General features: G+C 42.2%; 1 protein-coding gene across 5 annotated transcripts in view; it reads right to left on the bottom strand.

Moving 5' to 3' along the window:
- The window catches only part of PHRF1 (PHD and ring finger domains 1), a 497,237-nt gene that overhangs the window by 25,486 nt on the left and 452,261 nt on the right, over positions 1 to 19,490 (bottom strand). For all 5 annotated transcript variants that reach the window (XM_085644828.1, XM_085644832.1, XM_085644830.1 and 2 more), the window contains exon 15: positions 5,625 to 5,704. In XM_085644828.1, coding sequence (XP_085500954.1) covers positions 5,625 to 5,704 — 80 coding nt within the window. The remainder of the gene's footprint in view (positions 1 to 5,624; positions 5,705 to 19,490) is intronic.

Here is a 19,490-nt window from a genome sequence, read left to right as displayed (position 1 = left end):
AAGGGCCATGCTGTGAGAAGCACGAGATTATTGTTCACATGTTGTAAGCCACACCCTTAATAATAGGCTACACCTCTTGGAAAGGATTCCTAGTTATGCTTCTGTGGCCACGTAGCTTTTACAGACCCTAGTCACCACCATTTTCATTGCACTTAAAGGACTAATGCCCTTACTGTTTTCTTTTTGACCTCATTCAGAAGCCCCAAAGCGGTATTGTACCAGGACAATGTATCTTCATCTGTCTGTTTGTCAATGGAAGTCATGAATAATTATCTATCCATTTACAAAAAATAGATAAATAAAATAGACTTGTAAAGCTGGTTGCCGTCTGGGCAAGCATGCAATTCCATGCATAGCCCAGGATTGACTGGCAGTAGGAGTATGAAACACATGCATAAAATGCGTATGCCACTGAACTCTGTTCCCACTGAGTGTTATTTTCCTTTCCTCATGACACAAGTAGGAAGGGTGAAGACAATCGGTCTTTCTTTTGCATTCAATCCCTCCCCACCTTTTTTCCTCTGTAGCTGCATCCGCCACCCTACTCAATACAAATATTAGGATTATTGGGGTAACTTGGAGCACTGTTCTGCAGTTTTCTCAGCATGTGAAAAAGACACTCGGCAATCTTGCCTCTAGCAACAGTTCACTCCACAAGTCAACTTGAAATACTGGAACGAATTTTAACAATCCCATAAAACATTTGACCATTTCAAAGAAATTGTGGTATCCAGTGAAGCAGCAGCACAAAATCTCTAAGTAGCCAAGGTCCAAAATGAAGGATTGCTTCACTTAGACTGTGGGATGAGTAGTATCCAGCATCAAGCAAGGAGGGATGGACAATTCATGCACTCCTGCAGCAGCATCAATTGTAAATGGTAGTCCGTTGAATCCACTTTATATTTCAATTCTGCATTTGTAATACCTCTGTCTTCCACGGTCTAATAATATAGTTTGGCTTATAATTATTAACTCGGCTTGAATTTGCGGAGACCTACACAATTCGATCTCAATTTAAAAGCTGCGATAACCACTCAAGCAAGGCTCGCAGGTGGGGGGGAGGGGGTACCGGTGCAGAACCATTAGGAACACTCCCAACTATGCTGGAGGTTTGCCTGAGCCACCAATCCACAGTGTGTGTCAGATGTTACCGCAAAGAAGTGGCAGAAAGAAACCAGAGTACAACTTTTTCTTACTGAGGGTGTGAACAAGACATCAGGAAAGAAAGTAGACGTGTGGTTAATATCTTAATAACCAACTAAAGAGAGAGCAGTGGCTGTAGAACCGAATTATGTTACAATTGCATTGTACGGAAGAACCAGCTCATTCTATATACCTCAGGAGTCACTGAGTTACTATTAAAAATATCGGACATGTCAAGAGCGGCTGATTGTCGGACATGAGTCTGCAAGATTCAGACCATCTTTCAAATAGGAATACTCAGATTGAAAAAAAAACAAGCATTGGCATAGCCAATAGGCCTCGCCTTTGGGACCTTATAAGTGTTTCGCCATGCAACAGTTGCATAACTAAATACTTATAAGGTCCCAAAAGCGACACCTATTGGCTATGCCAAGCGGCCATGCGGCCGCAAAAGTGAAAGTGATCACGATCAAACAATAAAGCGGCCGTGAAAGTGAAGGTAATCGCGGTAAAGCGCGGCGTCGCCCGCGCACATGCACTGTAGCTCTAGGCTGGCCTGGTAGCACTTTTTCGAGCCCTCTCAATAAGTCTCGCCAGACCAGCGCATGCGCTGGGTCAGGCAAGACCTAAACAGGAGAAAAAGTGGATGGCCTCAATGCTATACAAAGGACAAAATGTACTTAAAGAGCCAGAGCAGCCACAGATCGATTCCATCATGCTAGACCTTGCGCTTACTGCAGGAAACCAACTGCACCACGCCCAAAAAGCAGACGGTACCACTTTACAATGTTGATGAAAAACATTTACCTAATGTACCACGAATGGGTTCGACGTGGACAATGAGTTTCGTTAAATAAAGTTAAGATTACAGTAAAGTTCCCCTGCTACACCCTGTGCTGGGTTAATTACCTTTCTGACATCAAGTGGATCAGAAAAACCTCAAAGTAGGGCTGGGTGCCGCTTGCGGCCCTCTTGACCTTTACTTGCAGACCCTGGAGCTGCTGTTTACGTTACCTAGCATTGGCATTTAAAGAGCTGTTAAAGGGCAAGTATTTTTTTAAATGTTAACTGTAGTAAAAGGAAAAAAGCAAAGAAAGTGTCCTGCAGCACTTATCTTTAGAAACACATCAATTTTTAAACACCTTGCGCAACAAGCACCTAAAATATGAAGAACATTGTTCAAAAAAGTGTTTTTCATTAACATGTGGATGTGTTTTACCTTAGTGCATCAGATTATATCACTGCATTAAAAAGGCTTTTATCATAAGTGATATTTTTCAACCTCCCTGATCACAAGGTCATTAGTGAAACAGGAGGAAAGTCGTTTGCCATGTGCACCCTCTATGTGTTCTAGATTGTCATTTGATGTGGAACAACATTTAGTTTATTAAATCAAACACAAGAGGTTTAGTAGAGTGCACATTCTGAACGTGTGTATTTGAAGGCACTCGTGTGATCATGAAGAAAAAGGAGGAAGAGTGATATCAGTTACCTAAGATCACATTTGGTCACATGGGAAAGCCGGGATTCATCAATTCAGTCACTAGATGGATATCGGTTTCCCTTTCTTTATCAAAAGTTAATGTTCATCTTTAATTCTTGACACAAGGTTAGAACTTGGTGGTAGCCTGAAGACTAGGAAAGTTTTAGGCCCGAGGATTCAAGAGAACCTCGCCATGAACCACAGCCAAGCACCTGGGTCAAAGGCTTGAGCCTGCAGTGGCTTACCCATCTCTATCACATAATTGCAATCAAGGGGACAAAGGGATATGAAGTATATGATTTGACTATCAAACAGCAGTACCAACACCACAGTGCAGGGATTCGTGTTTCAAGATTCATAACTTTCTCAGAGCACCATAATTTATTAAGTGGGCCATGAGACTGGGTGGCCTCTCCTTCATGGGTAACAAAAATGAATGTTAGGTTACAGCCCTGTTTTGTTTTCTTATCACTTATTTATTAGTAGTGTTTAGCTTGATTTTAGTTTTTCCTACCCCCCTTAAAAAAAAGGAGCAAATAAATTATGTTCAAAAAGTGTTTACCTAGGAGACACAATTTGTGTAAAAAATAGAGGCCGAAATTAATAAAAAAAATAAAAGGTTTTGCTCATTACACAGCAGCTGGGGGGTGAGTGGTTTGATAGTGTGACTCTGGGGCTGCTCTCGCCAAAGATGTGCCCCTTTGCTGTGGAATCTGCCCAAACATTAAATACAAATTTCACAACCAGCATATTTTGGTAAAGTGCAGAAGCCACAATTAATTGTGAAGTCTCAGTGACATGGCTAAAACATTTCCACTGTTTCATGTCTAGCAGTATAGGTTGTGTGTTTGTGTCTGGCTACATCAGTGAATTGCACAACTTGTTGGGAGTCTTTGTCATGGACTTTTTACAGCACTTGCTACCTTAACATAGCCTGTTTCTATGAACTCTAATGTTTACAGATGAGAGACTCCAGGTATAAGGAAATTGAGAGGCCAAAGATTCTTGTTAATTCCAATTCAATAATCAAGATACTTCCTTTGTGTACTTGGCTCCCCAAAGGTCTTGATAGCAAGCAGTGGAGCCTTACCCCAGGGTGAGAGAGATACTGACTCACTTACAGCATAACACAGATTTATCAAATCTAGTACTCTTCTAGAGACTAGAGATTTCATTTAGGGGGCAGTAGGAATAAAACCCTCAAAAATCACCTGCATCCAACCTTTCTACCCTCTCAGCGCCCAGCCCCACCCTGCTGGCATCAATGCAGCCGTAGGTCACACCACAGAACATGCTTTTTGACCCATGGGAAAATGTTTGCGAGTAACCACAATTTAGATAGTATACATCAGTCCAAAGGTTCAAAACAAGGGGACGAATAACCAGGTGTTTGTTTTACAGTTACTCTAAGTATGGCTACACAGGTAAGGGGAGAGGTTAAGGGGGATCCAAGTAAAATAATTTTATACGAGGATATAAATTATTATGCAGAGCCGGGCAATGTGACACATATCCTGTAAGGCTGGCTATTTTAGAGAGACCGAACCAGCAGAGAGGAAAGAAAAAGCTGCTTCAGTTGTTCATAATGAAGTTACTGGTATAAAATTGCAATATAGTGGTTTTGATGAAAAGAAACAGCTTAGCAACATAAAAATTAGCAGGAATAGTCCTTCTATGAATATAGACACCATGAGGAAGAGGAGCGATGGCTGCTTGCAGACTTTCAACAATAGTAGACTGTTAGCTTCAAGTTTAACTTCTAGAGGACCTCAGGAATTAGAAACAGTGAAAACACACTGGGCCGACACTTTTAGTCAGTAATGGTCTATAGAAAATAATATGTACCAACCAAACAGGTAGAAAGGTTATAGGATTTTAAGGCAACAAAGTTGACTTATTGGAAGGGAACACTTATCACGGAGGGACAGTAAACTGAAGAAAGGACTACCAGGACCTTTGGCATGAGTAACTGATGTTTGGGCTTAGGGGACATGGAGCAAATGGAGTGCTTGGAACAATAAAATTAACATACTATGATCTGAGAAAAAAGCTAGTGGAAACAAAGTAGTAGAATTTCAAAAGCAATGGAATGAGAAAAGTATTGACCTATAACTACTTATTTTATTAAGATTACAACAACCAGTAAACATGTTCGGAAGTAACTAACCAGCTTTTGTGAACATGAATAATGGAAAGCAACCCTGTGCAAGGTAGGAAACGCAGAAGAAGAAAACAGTGCTGGAAAAGGCAGGACATGAGGGAGAGAAACGCGGTGCTAAAGAAGTCAGGTCACGTAAAAGCAAAAAGCAGTGGTAAAGAAGGCAGGAAATACAGAAGAGAAAACCAGTGCCGGGGAAGGTAGGAAACGACTTTGAGAAAGACAGTGCAGGGGGAGGTAGTAAATGTGGGGAAAAGCAGTAAGGAAGGCATAACATGCAAAACAGAAAGGCAGTGCTGGGAAGGTAGGAAAAGAGGAACAGAAAATCAGGACTAGAAAAAAGGCATGAAACGCAGAAGAGAAGAGCAGTGTTGGGAAAGGTTGTAAATTAGGAATAGAAATGCAGTGCTGGGAAATGAGAAGACCTGCACAATGGCATCCAGATCTGGATGGAGTCTGCGAACTGTAAACACGCTTTTGGTTATACTTGGCCCTGGCAAACAACTATGCAGATTTTGATCTGCACACACATCACACTTCTTACTTTTTTTTAACATTCAGTTGACAGTTTTGATTGTTTAAAATCCATTTCTGAAATGTCTGTATTTTATTATATGGTTGGCACGTGAAAGACATTGGAATAACCCACCGTACTTGGTAGGCCTGGGCAAGAAATGTGAAGTCCAGACAATAGCTTCATTATAGGGCAATAATAAACTGTGGTGCAATGTATGCATGGTTTTAATGCAGAAAGAAGGGCCAATAGGCTCCTCATATGAAAGGGACCAAAGCTGAATACAGTATGCACTTGTTGAACATGTGGAAGAGAAAAAAACTGACCTGAGTTGGCGCCTGGCTTAAAGACTCTGGAGGTTTCCAAGGTCCCTCTTTGGCTCTCTGCAGTTTGTAAAGCGGTACCCCTGGACAACAAAACAAGGAAGCCCAACACTAATTAGAGGCACCCACAATTAAAGTCTGAGACAGAGCTACACACAGTTCTACAAAATCAAACAATAGCATTTAACTTCAAAAAGCATGCACAAGGAAGTCCACTGTCTACCTACTCCCAGCAAAGGTACACACCAAATCCTGGGCGGCTACACTAAGATCCCAGCAAAAGTCTTAGGCGTGAAGAGTCTACTACAGTCAAAACCATTTATTGCACTAAACTGTGCTCCAGATCTACTGGTAAAGAGCATCCAAACCTTTCAGCAGACTGGATCCTTCCTACAACATTTACGCTAACTTTTCTAGATTTATCTATTAACATCTACACGAGAAAATGGAATCCCGTCTATGGGGCATCTACAAGAATTTAACTGTACACAAAGTTCTCTGAAAAGATAATTTTCCCAAAAATAAGTGGTCTCAAATTGATAAACTAAAAAAAAACTCCTGGGCAGGGTGGTTAGCAAAATATTTTCATTGATTTAAACATTTCAAAGTTCAGTTTTTTTTTCTCAAAACATAACAATTTAAAGATAGACATTCTTGTACAGACTTTATTGAAAGGTGCTCTTTTCGTACGGGGATATGAACGCTGTCCAGCAGTACTGCTCTATGCAGGACAGCATTATAGACCAGGGAGTACCATGGAGAAGAGGTGCATACGGAGGCACAGCTGTCAGCAGAGAGGAGAAGCTACATATGGAGCAGCACCTTTTTTGACAGAGCCTGACTGGTGCTCAGCTTCCAGGCAAAGAAGGCTTAGTGATCAGAGGCAGTGACACGCCAGAAGTGTCTTAGATGGGGAAATAGTAATCGTTTCCACCTGCACAATATCATTACTACAGAGGAAAAACGAAATGATCCCCTAATACTATGGCTGCAGGGGGCATTGCTCAATGCAGGGGCCTGGACACTTAGTGGGAATGATGAGAGAATGTGTTTACTAGACAGACTCCAACAAATGATCTTGAATGAGTACCACATATGAATATAAGCAGTTTGGTCTTTAAAGAGAAGGCTGTCTGCAATGCATATCGAACAGGAAGTTATAAACCAAAACATCACGGCCAGGATACCGATTCACTAAACAAAAATTTCCAGCAAGGCCGTGCTGTAACAGTCCTCTTGAAGGTGCAGCAATCGTGCAGACAAGTGGCTCTATAGTCTCAATAAAGGAGTAGTAACTCTGCAGAAGTGAAGGTACGGTCTATTACTAGCAAAGATGCCCCAGTGAAAGGAGTTGATGCTCAAGTACTATCCATTAACAGCCTTACTTACAGGTGTTGGTAAAAGAACATCGAAAGTACAATATTCATGTTGGTGAGAGCCTGTATTAATGTAATGGTGACACGTGTTCCTGAAATACATGCTGCCCATTATTACGACCTATTGGAATGCTCCTTTCACTCAATCCATGCAATAGTGAGTTCCCAGAGTAATCTCCAGACGTGTTTGTCCCAAGCAATTTTATTCTTAAAGCAACTTCTTTTTCACCTTTGTGAGGGGATTTCAATACATCAGTCTTCTGACACTTCTATTGATAAAACAATATCTTAGATGTGTGGGTATGCCTATAGTAACAGACAGGAACAGGTCAAAACTGACTGCGTGAAGTCAATGAGGTGTTTATGTGGTCTTTTATTGGTCAAAGCTTTTGACCTGCTCCCGTCCTTTGCCCTAGGGACAGTGCACCATTTGGGTATAGTTTTCATCAGATGTGATGGTCGGACTTTTGCTGGGAGTCCTGAAGTTTTCCATCACAAAAAAAACCAAATTATTTTACCTGTACGTTGACATTTTCAGGGCATTCGGAGCAGCACAATCATCCAGCAGTCAAGTAACCCAAATTGCCATAAATTCTCCTGGCTCTCTAGCTTTCAGAAATATCCTGGGTTGGTAGGTTCCCAGCGTGTTGGCCGATCCAAGGCGCAAATACTGCAGTCACTCCCCATGAAAGCTGTCCTTATCAAAACAAGCATTTGCAATGCAATAGGTCTTGCATTTATAAGAGCTATTGTAAATGACAATGCCTTTTATTTATGTGTTGTTTTTAAATCCGATAAATTGCATAGCAAATCCGTGATATAAAAAATAAAAAAAGCGTTAGGAGAGAGAGCTTGTCTTGCCAGCAGGCAGGACAAAGCTATTTGAGAAAATAGCGCTCGGAGGCTGTAATTAAAGCCTACCCAGCAACAACAAACATAACAAGGGGTGTCACAATGGGAGGTTACACAAGCCTTTTGACCAATGAGCAGCTGCAGTTTACAGTGGACAATGATACAAGTAAATGAAAAATGTGGGCGGAGCTTTGAGTCCCTACCTCAATACAGCATGCCTCGCAGAACAATGCATGCGCTGCCCAGGCTCGACCTAGAAACATCTGCGGTGTCTAGTGGGTGGATGCCTGCTAACACCCATTTAAAAACTACTGTCCGGTACACACACACACACACACACACACTCTGAAGACCCCTAGGAACGGTATAGTATAACATGTCAAGGTGATTACATTCTGTTGAGAAAGTGTCCTTTATTGGAACAGGAACAGAATGCAAACAGTTATGAATCACACACCTGTGCACATGGCAGCTGGTTTTTAATTTTTCTTGTCAACTGTCTATTTTTACTGCACATGAAAATGATGCATCATAAAATCAAAGGCAGATGTGCTACACAGATCATGCTGTTAGTAGTCACTGGATCAATTATACACGCAACCACTTACACAATCATTAAAGATCACGAACCTGAAAAGAAAATCCATTAACTGAGTTTCTCCACCCTACCTCTTCCATCATGATCGAGGGGGCCCGAACATTAAATACATCTGTTTGTTGTGCGGTGTGTTTTATTCCAATATCTTTTCCAAATGAAGCATAACTCTTTCACTTAAATAAGTTGATGGGCCTCCACCTTGGCCAACCTAACATATTTAGCTCACCACGACATAAAACGTATAACAGAGGTTGCCACATTCCCAAAAAATGCATAAGCATGACTCCAACATTACCCATAAGGAGAATAGTCCAAAGTCTGATATCATTGGGATATCCGTGGCGCATCCCACTTTTTTTTTCCAAATTAAAAGTGAAGGTGAGCTTCCCTGCTTCTAAACATTGCAAAGCCACATACCTTCCTTGTTTAGTAGAACCTTCACGGTTTTCCAGTCTGAGACTCAGGAGCATTTTATCAGGTTTGATAAGAACTGGAAAGCCCAGGGCTGTGAATAAGGATGGCCAGTTCCACCAAAAATTCTGTAATTTTGTGCTAAACCCACCAAATATTCCAAGTGTCTCCTATGCATTCACACCCATCCAACAATCTGGAGTGACTCTAGGGAACATATGATGGACATGAATTAGTTTATAACTGCAAACAAAAGCTTATTGTGTGTTTCTCTATTCTTGACGGAGGCTGAGCAGCCATAAATATGCGATGTTAATTAAATTTAAAAAGTGCGTAGCTGTCCCAGTAACTGGGCTTTCCAGGGCAGACCACCGGACTAGACTACCATATCAAACGAGCAACAAAAGAGATCAGAACCTCTTAATAGAAGAAAAGCTAGATTTTTAGTTTTTTTCCGAAATCAAAATAATTCTGGATATTTATTGGCTCGAGAGGCAAACTGTTCCAAAGGGCCTGAGACAAAACTCGAAAAGAGCAGCCACCTGGACGTTTCCTGTGGAACTGGGAAATTACTGCCAGATTTAGCTCGGTTCAGCGAAGTGCTTTGGTTGGGAGATAAGGTTGCATAAGATCAGAAAGGATGGGAGCACCTCAAGCCTTCATGATCCTATGTGCCCTGCTGTGAGCTTTAAATTGAATTCACCCCTCCAATGGAAGCAAATGGAGCTTGCGAAGAAGATTCGAAAAATCAAAACTCCAGGGGAGAAAACAGCAATCTGGCCACTGAGTTTTAGATCGACTGTAACCTCTTTAGGATAGATTTATTTACAACCTAAATAGAGGATGTTCCAGTAGTCTAGGTGGGATAGAATGTGGGATTGAATAATCATCTGGTAAATATATGGGGTTGGAATAGACCAATAATAGGTTTCAGTTTTCTCAGAAGACCAAAACAAGTGCCCACAGAGTGGTTACTTGTTCTCAAGACTAAGTGCAGTCATGCCCATATCTATTTTGCTCTGCCAAAGTTCAAACACATAGGTAAAACAGCGTGGGGCTCAATGAGGAACCCCATGTCCCAAAGGCCTGTGAGATGATGAGAGGGTGGGGAGAGAGGGGGGTGAGACGACCTGGAAAGAACAGTGACTAAGGAAGGAATTGAACCAGGACATCGCTTTGCCACGTATGCCTATGTCATGAAGGCACTGTAAAAGCACCTTATGGGAGACTGAGTTGAAGGCGGCACTCAAATTTAACTGAATGAGGACAGCAGAGCCCACTTCATCCACCACTCTGTGAAGCGTCACAGTGACAGACAAGAGATCAGATTCTGAGCTATGAAGAGTACTGAAGATGTTTTGGGAAATGTCTGAAATTTCACTGGTTTCTGAGAACTCATCTAGAAGTTTGTTAACATGTCTATCCGCCACTCTAGTTAAGAAACTGAGTAGGGTCAAGGGATTTTTTTTTCAAGAGGGTAATAACTTGAGCCTGCTTCAATGCCCGGGGTACGGTAGTCATCCTTCCCTATACCCCAATATCCCTCCCCAGATACTCCCACTGTCTTGGTGAATGTGTCTTCCTAGCATCCTCACCCAATCCAGCATATGCCTCTAGTTGTATCCATCCTCAGATACTATTAGCTGTGGATACAGCGGAGGTGAAACACCCGTGATACCAATTAACTTGGGAAATATTGTTTCAAACAGGGTATCATTTGTTAGGGCTACTTGTTTGATTCTAGGTTGGGAGACCCAATGTCCAATTTGAGCATACCTAATGCTCCCAGATTGGTCCACGTGAAACCTGGCACAAATCGGAGGACATTCTATACCCCTCCACACCAATTTCGCTGCAAGGGGGGCTCTTGCTGCTAGTGTAAATTCACCATTAAAAGGGGTAGAGGGGGAGGAGAAGATTGTAAGTTGCCTTTGCACCACTATTTTATCCATAACCTGAAGCGTGGTACAAAAATGGGGTGCACATGAATGTGCAAGAGGGAGGTGCACCTCTCTTCCCAACCCACATTAGAACCCAGAGGGGTCAACACTGTTTAGCACTGGACCATGTATGCCCAAAATTTGTCCTATTATGACCGAGACCATTTTACTACAATTTTCCTCTAGGCAGCAGCATAATAAAGAAAAAGGTTTAGGTAAGACCACGCCGCCCTTTGCTCTAGGTTGGCATAGAAGTTTTTAGGACAGCCTGGGTTTGATGTTATTCCAAATACATTTCAAGATCTGATTCTGCCCTTGTATCAGAAATGCCTAATCCACCATTATCAGCAGTGCCTGGAACAAGTAGAGAAACAGAGGAAGAACATTCATTTTGATAGCATTTATTCTACTCCAGGAAATGTACAGCTCTTTTCAGGATTTCTGATCTCTCCTTATTTCAGCCAACAACTGAAGGTAATTCGCCCTAAAGATACCGGTTATCTTAGAAGTGATTTTAATACAAATATATTTTATATGGTTCTTTGTCCATTGGAAGTGGTACAACTCTAGTACTGAGGTGTCTATTCAGTGTTATCTGTGCTCTATGATGGGGATGGTTAGAAAACATCATGTCAATAAACTTAGTACCAAAGACCACTGGGTAACTTGCAACAAAAAAAAAGCCCAGTCCACGGGGTCGAAAACCTTTTCTGCATCTAAAGACAGCATAATGGCCAGAATGCATATTTTCCTTGCCTTCTTTACCAAGTAGATCACTCCTTGGATAATCGTGTACCAGTCTCGGTTAAACAGATTTGGTCTGATTTTAGTGGTCCAGGTAAAGAAGCACTACATTTAACCAATGGCTAATAATTTAGTAAATAACTTCACAGACACATTTAGGCAGAAGATAGGTTTACACGAAGCTCAATATTGTGTATCCTTCCGTGGCTTAGGGATAACTACTGTGACAGCTTTCCACACTGTCCTTGTAATAGTTTTATATTTGGCACAATAGTTAAGTAAATCCATCAGCTTCGGAGATAGCTTAATGGCAAAGCTTTTAGAAAACAGTCCTGTAAACTTGTCCAAGTCTGGGGCTTTATTGCAACCTTCACTATGTACAACCAAATCAATGCCTCTAATGTCTCCCTATGTGCTCAGGTTCAGCGGGGAGGCATTCCGGTCTGATATTGTTGCTGTTCTGATAATGGGTGGTTTACCTCTTAAATAAAATGATTTGTAAAAAATGTTTTAAATTGAGCTAATTTCCCTTCTGCTATCAAGAGGTTACCTACGCTGTATATAATCTCCTTTACATACACCGTCTCTTTTCTGCCAAGTAATGAATAGACACCGAAATCGGGGCAATTGCAGTCAATAGTGTCTTGGACATTACTCAAAAGCATGTAATCCAGTTGTGAATGTGACTGGTGGACATGGGAGTATTAAGCAAATTCTGTGTCTGAATCATGTCTCTCGCTCCATGGTTTTGATTTTTAATGTGTTATGCTATAACACATGCAATTGTGGATTCACAATCTCACCTGTTATAAAATAACACATTAAAAATCAAAAAGCCCATTCAACCTCGAAAAGAGCAGTTAGTCAATTCATGGTTTGACAGAAAATGCAAGATTATGAAAACCCAATGACCGAAGAACTTAAAGAAAATATTAATTAGGAAAGATGCATGGGCTCTGTTGATATATAGAATCCTGCTAATGGAATATAAATTGTTAATAAGAAGAAAGTGCAAAGATTATAAGGAAGAGACTTGAAGGAGAATGGAGGCTGACATAAGAAAATCTGCAACCCGCTCAAACCGATTCACGTCTCCAGGGAATTAGGGCTAGTTAAACTGGCTGGTGTAGTTACCCTAACCAGCACTGAACAAGATGACATGCTGTGCTAAGCACACTCAATGATACCGAGACCTAGAGCAGGGTTGCATCATGCACTGCATGGAGGCACCTGTAAGGAAAGAAGTGCTGAAATACAATGAAACAATATGCATGAACATATTACTGAATAACTATAAGGCCCTTGCAGGCCTGTGATGCACTGCTACATCAATAGAAAAGGTTGTACCCTTCCCTCCAGTTCTGTGCAAATGTATTATAAGGTATGCCCTGAAGAGGTATCTAGCCCACAAGCCCTTCCTTCGTGTACAGAGCATCTTATGAGTCCCACCCTGAGCAGTTATTTGCACTTTTTCCATACAGGTTACACAAGTCACTCAAACAGCTCTACAAGTATGACTAATCAAATACACAGGTTCTACCTTGCGTGAACTTTCCTTCCTGAAAAGCTAGTATAATGTTACTGTGTCCCTTGGCTATGGTGTCTGCTTAGTGAGGAGAATCAGTCCTTTCATGACTTCTCCAATCAGCTTATCACTTTAAGGCAGTTCTTCAAAAACTCTTCAAGTCTCAAACCAATTCTGTACTATTCCCCGCAGGCAACTGTTGTCGAGTCCACAAAAAACACATTACAGGGGCACAATCACATTGCATGCCATCACATTCTACAGGATGCACAGTACAGCTTTACAACACTGTATGGGGACAGACATGTAAAAACACTAAAGAAACACCACATTTCTGATGTACCATTGGTTTAGAAGCGGCTACTTAATTCAAATTCTGTATAGTCTGAGACATCACTAAAATGTACGTTTGTTGAGATGCAAAGAGACCTTGTTTAGAGAACTAAGCTCTGGAACAAGCAGCATCAACAGAATATCCGTATCTTGTGGTTTGGGAGATATTTAGTAAAATATTGAGGATTATAAAAAAAAAAAAAATCCGCCGGGACAACAAATCTAAAAACGATTTAGACATAATGGATTGCTTAACTAAGATATTCCAGCTACGATGAATCAATGACCAGAGAATTTTGGCTAACATTTTCCTCGTCAGCAGATATTGAATAATTTGATTACACATTTGTAGTAGGTACAGGTAATTCAGGTACCCAATTAAAAGAAAGGCCAGTAATTATTTTCTCTCAGTATATGTAAAAAATACCTGCTGCTAACACCTGCATATTCAGGTTTCAAAATAACACCTTGACCAAAACATGGGTTTGGCATGGAACCCTAATCTGAGGTACAGGAGAAACTTCCACAATAAGATGTACCACATAAGGTTTTCAGGGTAGACTTGTAGTGTCAGTCCACGTTACCCAAATAGGCACCACCTCTGTGTGCTGACGTCAGTTACCTGTCACGACTTTCCAAGCCAGGAGTGCGGAGCCATGAAGTGCACTGAGAGTGTTGTGTTTAGAACTAGGGCCCTGAAAGGAATCAGCCATGACCCTAAAAACCTGTCCGCAGTGCGGGGAGGATCGGTAGGAAATCTGTGGCAAGATTATGTCTCTAACAGATAAGACATTACCAAAGGTAAGTAACCTGTCCATCTGATAGGGACATCCAGCTGCAGATTCCTTACCTTAGGATAGCCAAGCAATACCATCCCCAGAGGAGGGTCTGCGGGCACGTTTAGACCAGGAAGTCCTGCAGGACAGAGTAGCCAAAAAGGGCATCTCTGTGAACATGTGCAGTGACACCCACGTTCCTGCCTGACAAATGTTAAGGACTGGAAAACCATGTTGCAACGTTCGATGAAAGAGCCTGCAATTTACTCAATCTCCTGGCAGAAGTTATTTCCACTAAAAAGGCGGTTTTAATGGAAAGCAGCTGTTGGGGGCAGTTGTGCAGAGGTTCGAAAGGAGTGTAGATCAGGAAGGTGAGAACCAAATTAAGGTCCCACTGAGTCATGATGAATGGGGCAAGCCCCTTAAGAAATGTGTTCACAATAGGGGATTCAAATAAAGAGGGTTGGTCTGGCAGTTTCAAGAAGGCAGACAAGGCCGAAAGATAGCCTTTAAGAGTGCCCAGAGCAGAGCCCTGCTGTGCAAGGGGCAAATTAAAGAGAGGAACTTGAGAGAGTGTAGCAGAAAGAGGGTCACTAAACCTACCTCTACAATATTTCACAAATTTCTTCCACCGGAAGGCATACACAGTCATGGTTGAGGGATGCTTGGCTGCCAAAATCACATCACAGACTTTAGGAGGCAGGTTAAATGCTGTCAACCGCCGCTACTCAACCTCCACGCAAGGCAGCGTCGAGTTGACAAGTTTTGGGGGGAGAAACCCACCCTGCTGCTGTGACAAAAGATCCTCCCGAAGGGGAAGTCCGATTGGAGGATTGATTATGTTGGAGAAGCTCGGGATACCAGACTCTCCGTGCCCAGTGCAGAGAAACAAGAATGACTTGGGCCCGGTTGCTTCGGATCTTCTTGAGCACTCTGGACAGGTGTGGTATTGGCCGAAAGGCCTACAGGAGGCCTGAGCTCCACTCAAGATAAAGGGCACCGCTGGGCGAGTGCCGCCTTGGAAACTCCAGCATGCCAAATTGCTGATATTGCGTGTGCTTGACTGAGGGGAACATATCTAACAAAGGCTCTTTCCACTTCTGAAAGAGACCTTGTGCCACCTCTGGATGGAGACACCATTTGTGATCTGCTAGGCATCAATGGCTGAGTTTGTCCGCCCTGGCATTCAGAAAACGTACCAGGTATTGAACCACCAGGGATATGCCCTGCTGTTCCAGCTATGCCCAGAGACACCGGGCCTCCTGACAAAGGGTTCAAGACCCCACCCACCCTATTTGTAGACATGTTGTCCATGAACACTTGAACCAACTTTCGCTCGGTGGAAGGGAGAAAAGCAATTAGGTAAACTTTTTCTATTTTTGAGAATTTGGCCCTAAGTTTGATAAACTAGCCAGTATCTATTATGACTTTGATAGTGGTATCCAATATTCCCCTCACATCTGACTTGACTTATAAACTGCAAAACTGTTACATATATGGAAAAGGTATGAAAAATGTTTATTCTAGTACCATACGGTACCCTTTGCATTAAATACATTGCTTAAAACCTTGTTTAGAGAGCCATTAGCAGATGTAGGCAAAGAAAACATTTAGAAATGAAGAAAAACACTCCTTATAAAATGGGGAAATAACTAGGATTGGCCCAGTCATGCCTGGATAGAGAGCAAAGCTCGGACATAGCCAAGCTATTCTCATGCTGGAGTTCCGCTTTTCAACGTTAAAGGTTCATTTTGTTAAAACTTTTCTCGTCCTGTGGCTAACGGCATTTCCAACCATTTGAGAAGGAGGGACAGAAGTACGACTGATTAGGTGTAAGACCAGAATGATGGGAAGAATTTACAGTACATTTTTAAGATTAAAATCTTAATTAGGGACTACCATTGTGAGTGGACTGGCTTCATGGATCCCTGCCACAGACATTTTCCCCCCAAATGCAGAGATTCTCAGTTTTGATGCAATGAAAAAGGTGTTGCTGGGTTAGGGATCTGTAAATTAAACTCCTGAACCACCATGAAGAGGATCCATTGGGATTAATGCTCAATCTACATTTGGTTATGTGCATTATGGATCTCGTTCCTATCGGACTAGAGTGATTCCTTGTGGTAAATAGGATACTTCTACAGAGGTAGATCGGGAAGAACTTGCTCTCGCATCTAGGTGAATTACAGGCTTATCAAGGCCACGCATAGGTCGTGTCCCAGCTCAAGCGTTTGGGTCGAACCTAAATACTGCCTTGGTTACGAACGGTTTACGTACATGTCATGGATTCCGTTATTGGAAGGGAAGCGGGGATTACAATAGGTACTCAGTGCGCTAGCACATAAGATTATTTTCCGAACTACATGGTACGAAGTCTAGTTGTGTCTGGTACTTGTTGCTTTCGATCCTCCTGGCTCGTTTTTTCTTCCCATTCATTTGGCCTTGAAAAGGTCCATAGGACAAAACATGTCGGCTGCCAGTGTGTTTTACCGATTTGACAAGACTGGAGAGTAAAAGAAAGAAAACTCAAATTGGACTACCTCGAATAATTTTTATGGTTACTAACCTGCATACTGTATGGACTACTTTTTGTGTGCCTCGATATCTGTGTATGTAAATGATTATCTCTATAGTAAGTTTTCTCCCTAGAGTGTACACCCTCCAAGTGGCTAGTGGGTATATTACATTGTGAGCACCACAACGCATTATTTGTTAATTTGAAATCTTTCCTGAAAAATATTCGAAATAGATGTGCATTTGCAAAGGGCATAGCCACTGGTCTTTGTTTGTTTTGTGTTAATTTGTGCAATTAACCCCATCAGTGCCACGCCCTTTCCCCCTCCTGTGCCGGGCGTTGCACTAGTGGGTGGGGTTCATGACGAGATAGTCTCGTCATGGGCACAGCGCAACCGTGCTCCATGACGAGACTATCTCGTCATGGGCACTGAAGAGGTTAAGAGCTGTTTTCTTACTCTTGAAAAGCCTCAGCAAATCATGATGAAGTAAAAAAAAAAAAGACTGTGTACCCATCAAACAATATGTAAACATTTGACCAGTAGTTGGGCAAACTAATACCTTTAATGAAAACACGAGAATCAAAAGATTTGCATAAGATTAGATTATAATAGAAGCAAATTGGCACAATAAAACAACCTCTGCCCATAACCACAGATCAACTGAGTTAGACATCTCTTTTTTATGTTGTATAAACTAAAATGTGAAAATGTGCCAAAACTTCTCCACCCAGCCAGTGGGCTCTCTAACCTACTCTCTGATGGACCACATGAGGAGTTGACACTTTTTGTTAACCTTATGATAAATACACTCAGATAATGATCGAAGTGGACTAGTCAATGTGGAAGTAGAGGTACTTAATGATCTGCCTTACAAATTGTACCATACAACATGATGGTAGAATTCAAAGTTGAAAGCACCTCAATGGGGTAAAACCACATTCAGCCCTGAACATACGTGAGCCAGAGTGCAGAATTGCCACCTACATACCTATTTAAGAAGTTAATTTCACCTAAACCTTTAAGAGCCAAGTTTTTACCTAGAAAATGTAATTGCTATTGTTTCCCAAGTCAAGTCCGCTATCACTACAATGATGTTACATCTCGCATGGTAAAGAAGCATTATGGCACTGATCCCACAAATTCCTCAAATCCTTTATTCTAGAAAGACCTTCCATTGCCCTCCACTCAGTAATCTCTAAAAAGAAAACAGCTGAATTATAGCTATCCCAAAAACATGAGCATCCAATATATTTTTGGGCCCCAAAAAAGGAGAGCATTTTTAAGAGGCAAGCTTAAGTTTTATTGGCATGCCCTGCAAATGTTCCTCTCAGAAGCCAGAACACAATTAAAAAATATTACATTTCATCTTTAAATGTATGCAAGACCTGATCCAGAAACATTTAAAACAGACCATTACTGCAACTCTATATTGGCACTTCAGTCAAATGAAAAACCTATCCCAACTAATAGGATACAATTTTTGGATGAAGGGTTTCAGGAGTCTCACTATCCTTGGGAAAAACTGCTGAAGTAATTTCTTCCTCAATTACGTGGCATTACTAGCTTCTATTATTTAAAGGAAAACTTAAAACTTTACTTTTTCAGGTGGTGGTCCTCTAGTCAGGTAGGGTTTGATAGTTTAGTATACATTACAACATCGTAATTTACCCTACGGAAATGTTCTACCTGCCTATGCCGAACAAAGAATGGAATTCCCAATACCATGAAACAAACTGGTCATTAACAAAGGCTGAGCTTACTACTTAGCATTAAAAGTTGCAGTCCAGGTGGCGTGACTAACCAAAATGGCCAAGAGGACGTAGAGTTGAGACATTCAGCGCTTCAAGCACACAAATGATGCTGTAACGAACTGCGCAGAAATCAGGGGAACACATGCAACATCCCTGGCCAACTTTGGGACGGAACAACATCGTGATACGACAGGGCGTGGCCGGGGCCGGGGCCCGCGAAGCACAGAGATAGCGTTCCGAGGCGGGAAGGCTCAACAGGCGGGGAACGAACATCCAGACGGTGCAGCGAGATGCGACACCTATGAAATACGGCCATGTTTCGGTGATGGCAAGGGGATATCTAGGCGCCAGAGGTACCATAAAAAGCTTCGCCGGCACGAGTCCTTGCACAGCCGCACTGCGAAACTCATCAGCGGAGCAGATGAAGCGACGGAGGGACTTCTGCCAGCTAGCGGCGACGTCAGGGGCCCGGGTTGTGTGACAGGAATTGGTGGCAGAGATACATGCGGCCCGCCTGACCTCAAAATGGTGGTTGGCGGGACAGCGGGCAGACACTTATAGATATCACCTAGCAGTGGAGGTTCTGCAGAGAAGACTAGGCTCGAGGGGAAACCACAGTTATTGACACATTCAGTCCCTGAGAGGGGGCTAAAGAAAGAAAGAACCCATTACAAAAAGACACAGAATAGAACACCAATGCCTGAACCGCGTTGAAGGTATGGAAATTTGAGGTACAACTCCTGAACAAGTACGCCAGGCCTTCCCAGTGGAACATGGTGTCACATGTGCCATGGGGGGGGATACTCCACAGATCACACATACAGCCAAAGCGAGGGACAAGGGTAGCATCGACTCTAAAGCTCCAGCTTCACGGAAGGTGCGTCCATCACAGCAGCAGCCCTCCCAATCTCCTCCTCTGATACAACAGACCAAGCGAAAGAATGAACAGAGGCCTCTTATCAACGGTAGTGAGGGCAGAGATCTTCCCTATGCCGCCAAAGAATCTTCAAAACAAGTGGTCTAATTAGTTTGGCCCCACAGACGCGA

The sequence above is a fragment of the Triturus cristatus genome, chromosome 3_1 (assembly GCF_964204655.1).
Source record: "Triturus cristatus chromosome 3_1, aTriCri1.1, whole genome shotgun sequence".
Lineage (NCBI taxonomy): Eukaryota > Metazoa > Chordata > Amphibia > Caudata > Salamandridae > Triturus > Triturus cristatus.
Note: the sequence above shows the minus strand (reverse complement) of the source record. Positions and strands in the feature narration are given on the sequence as shown.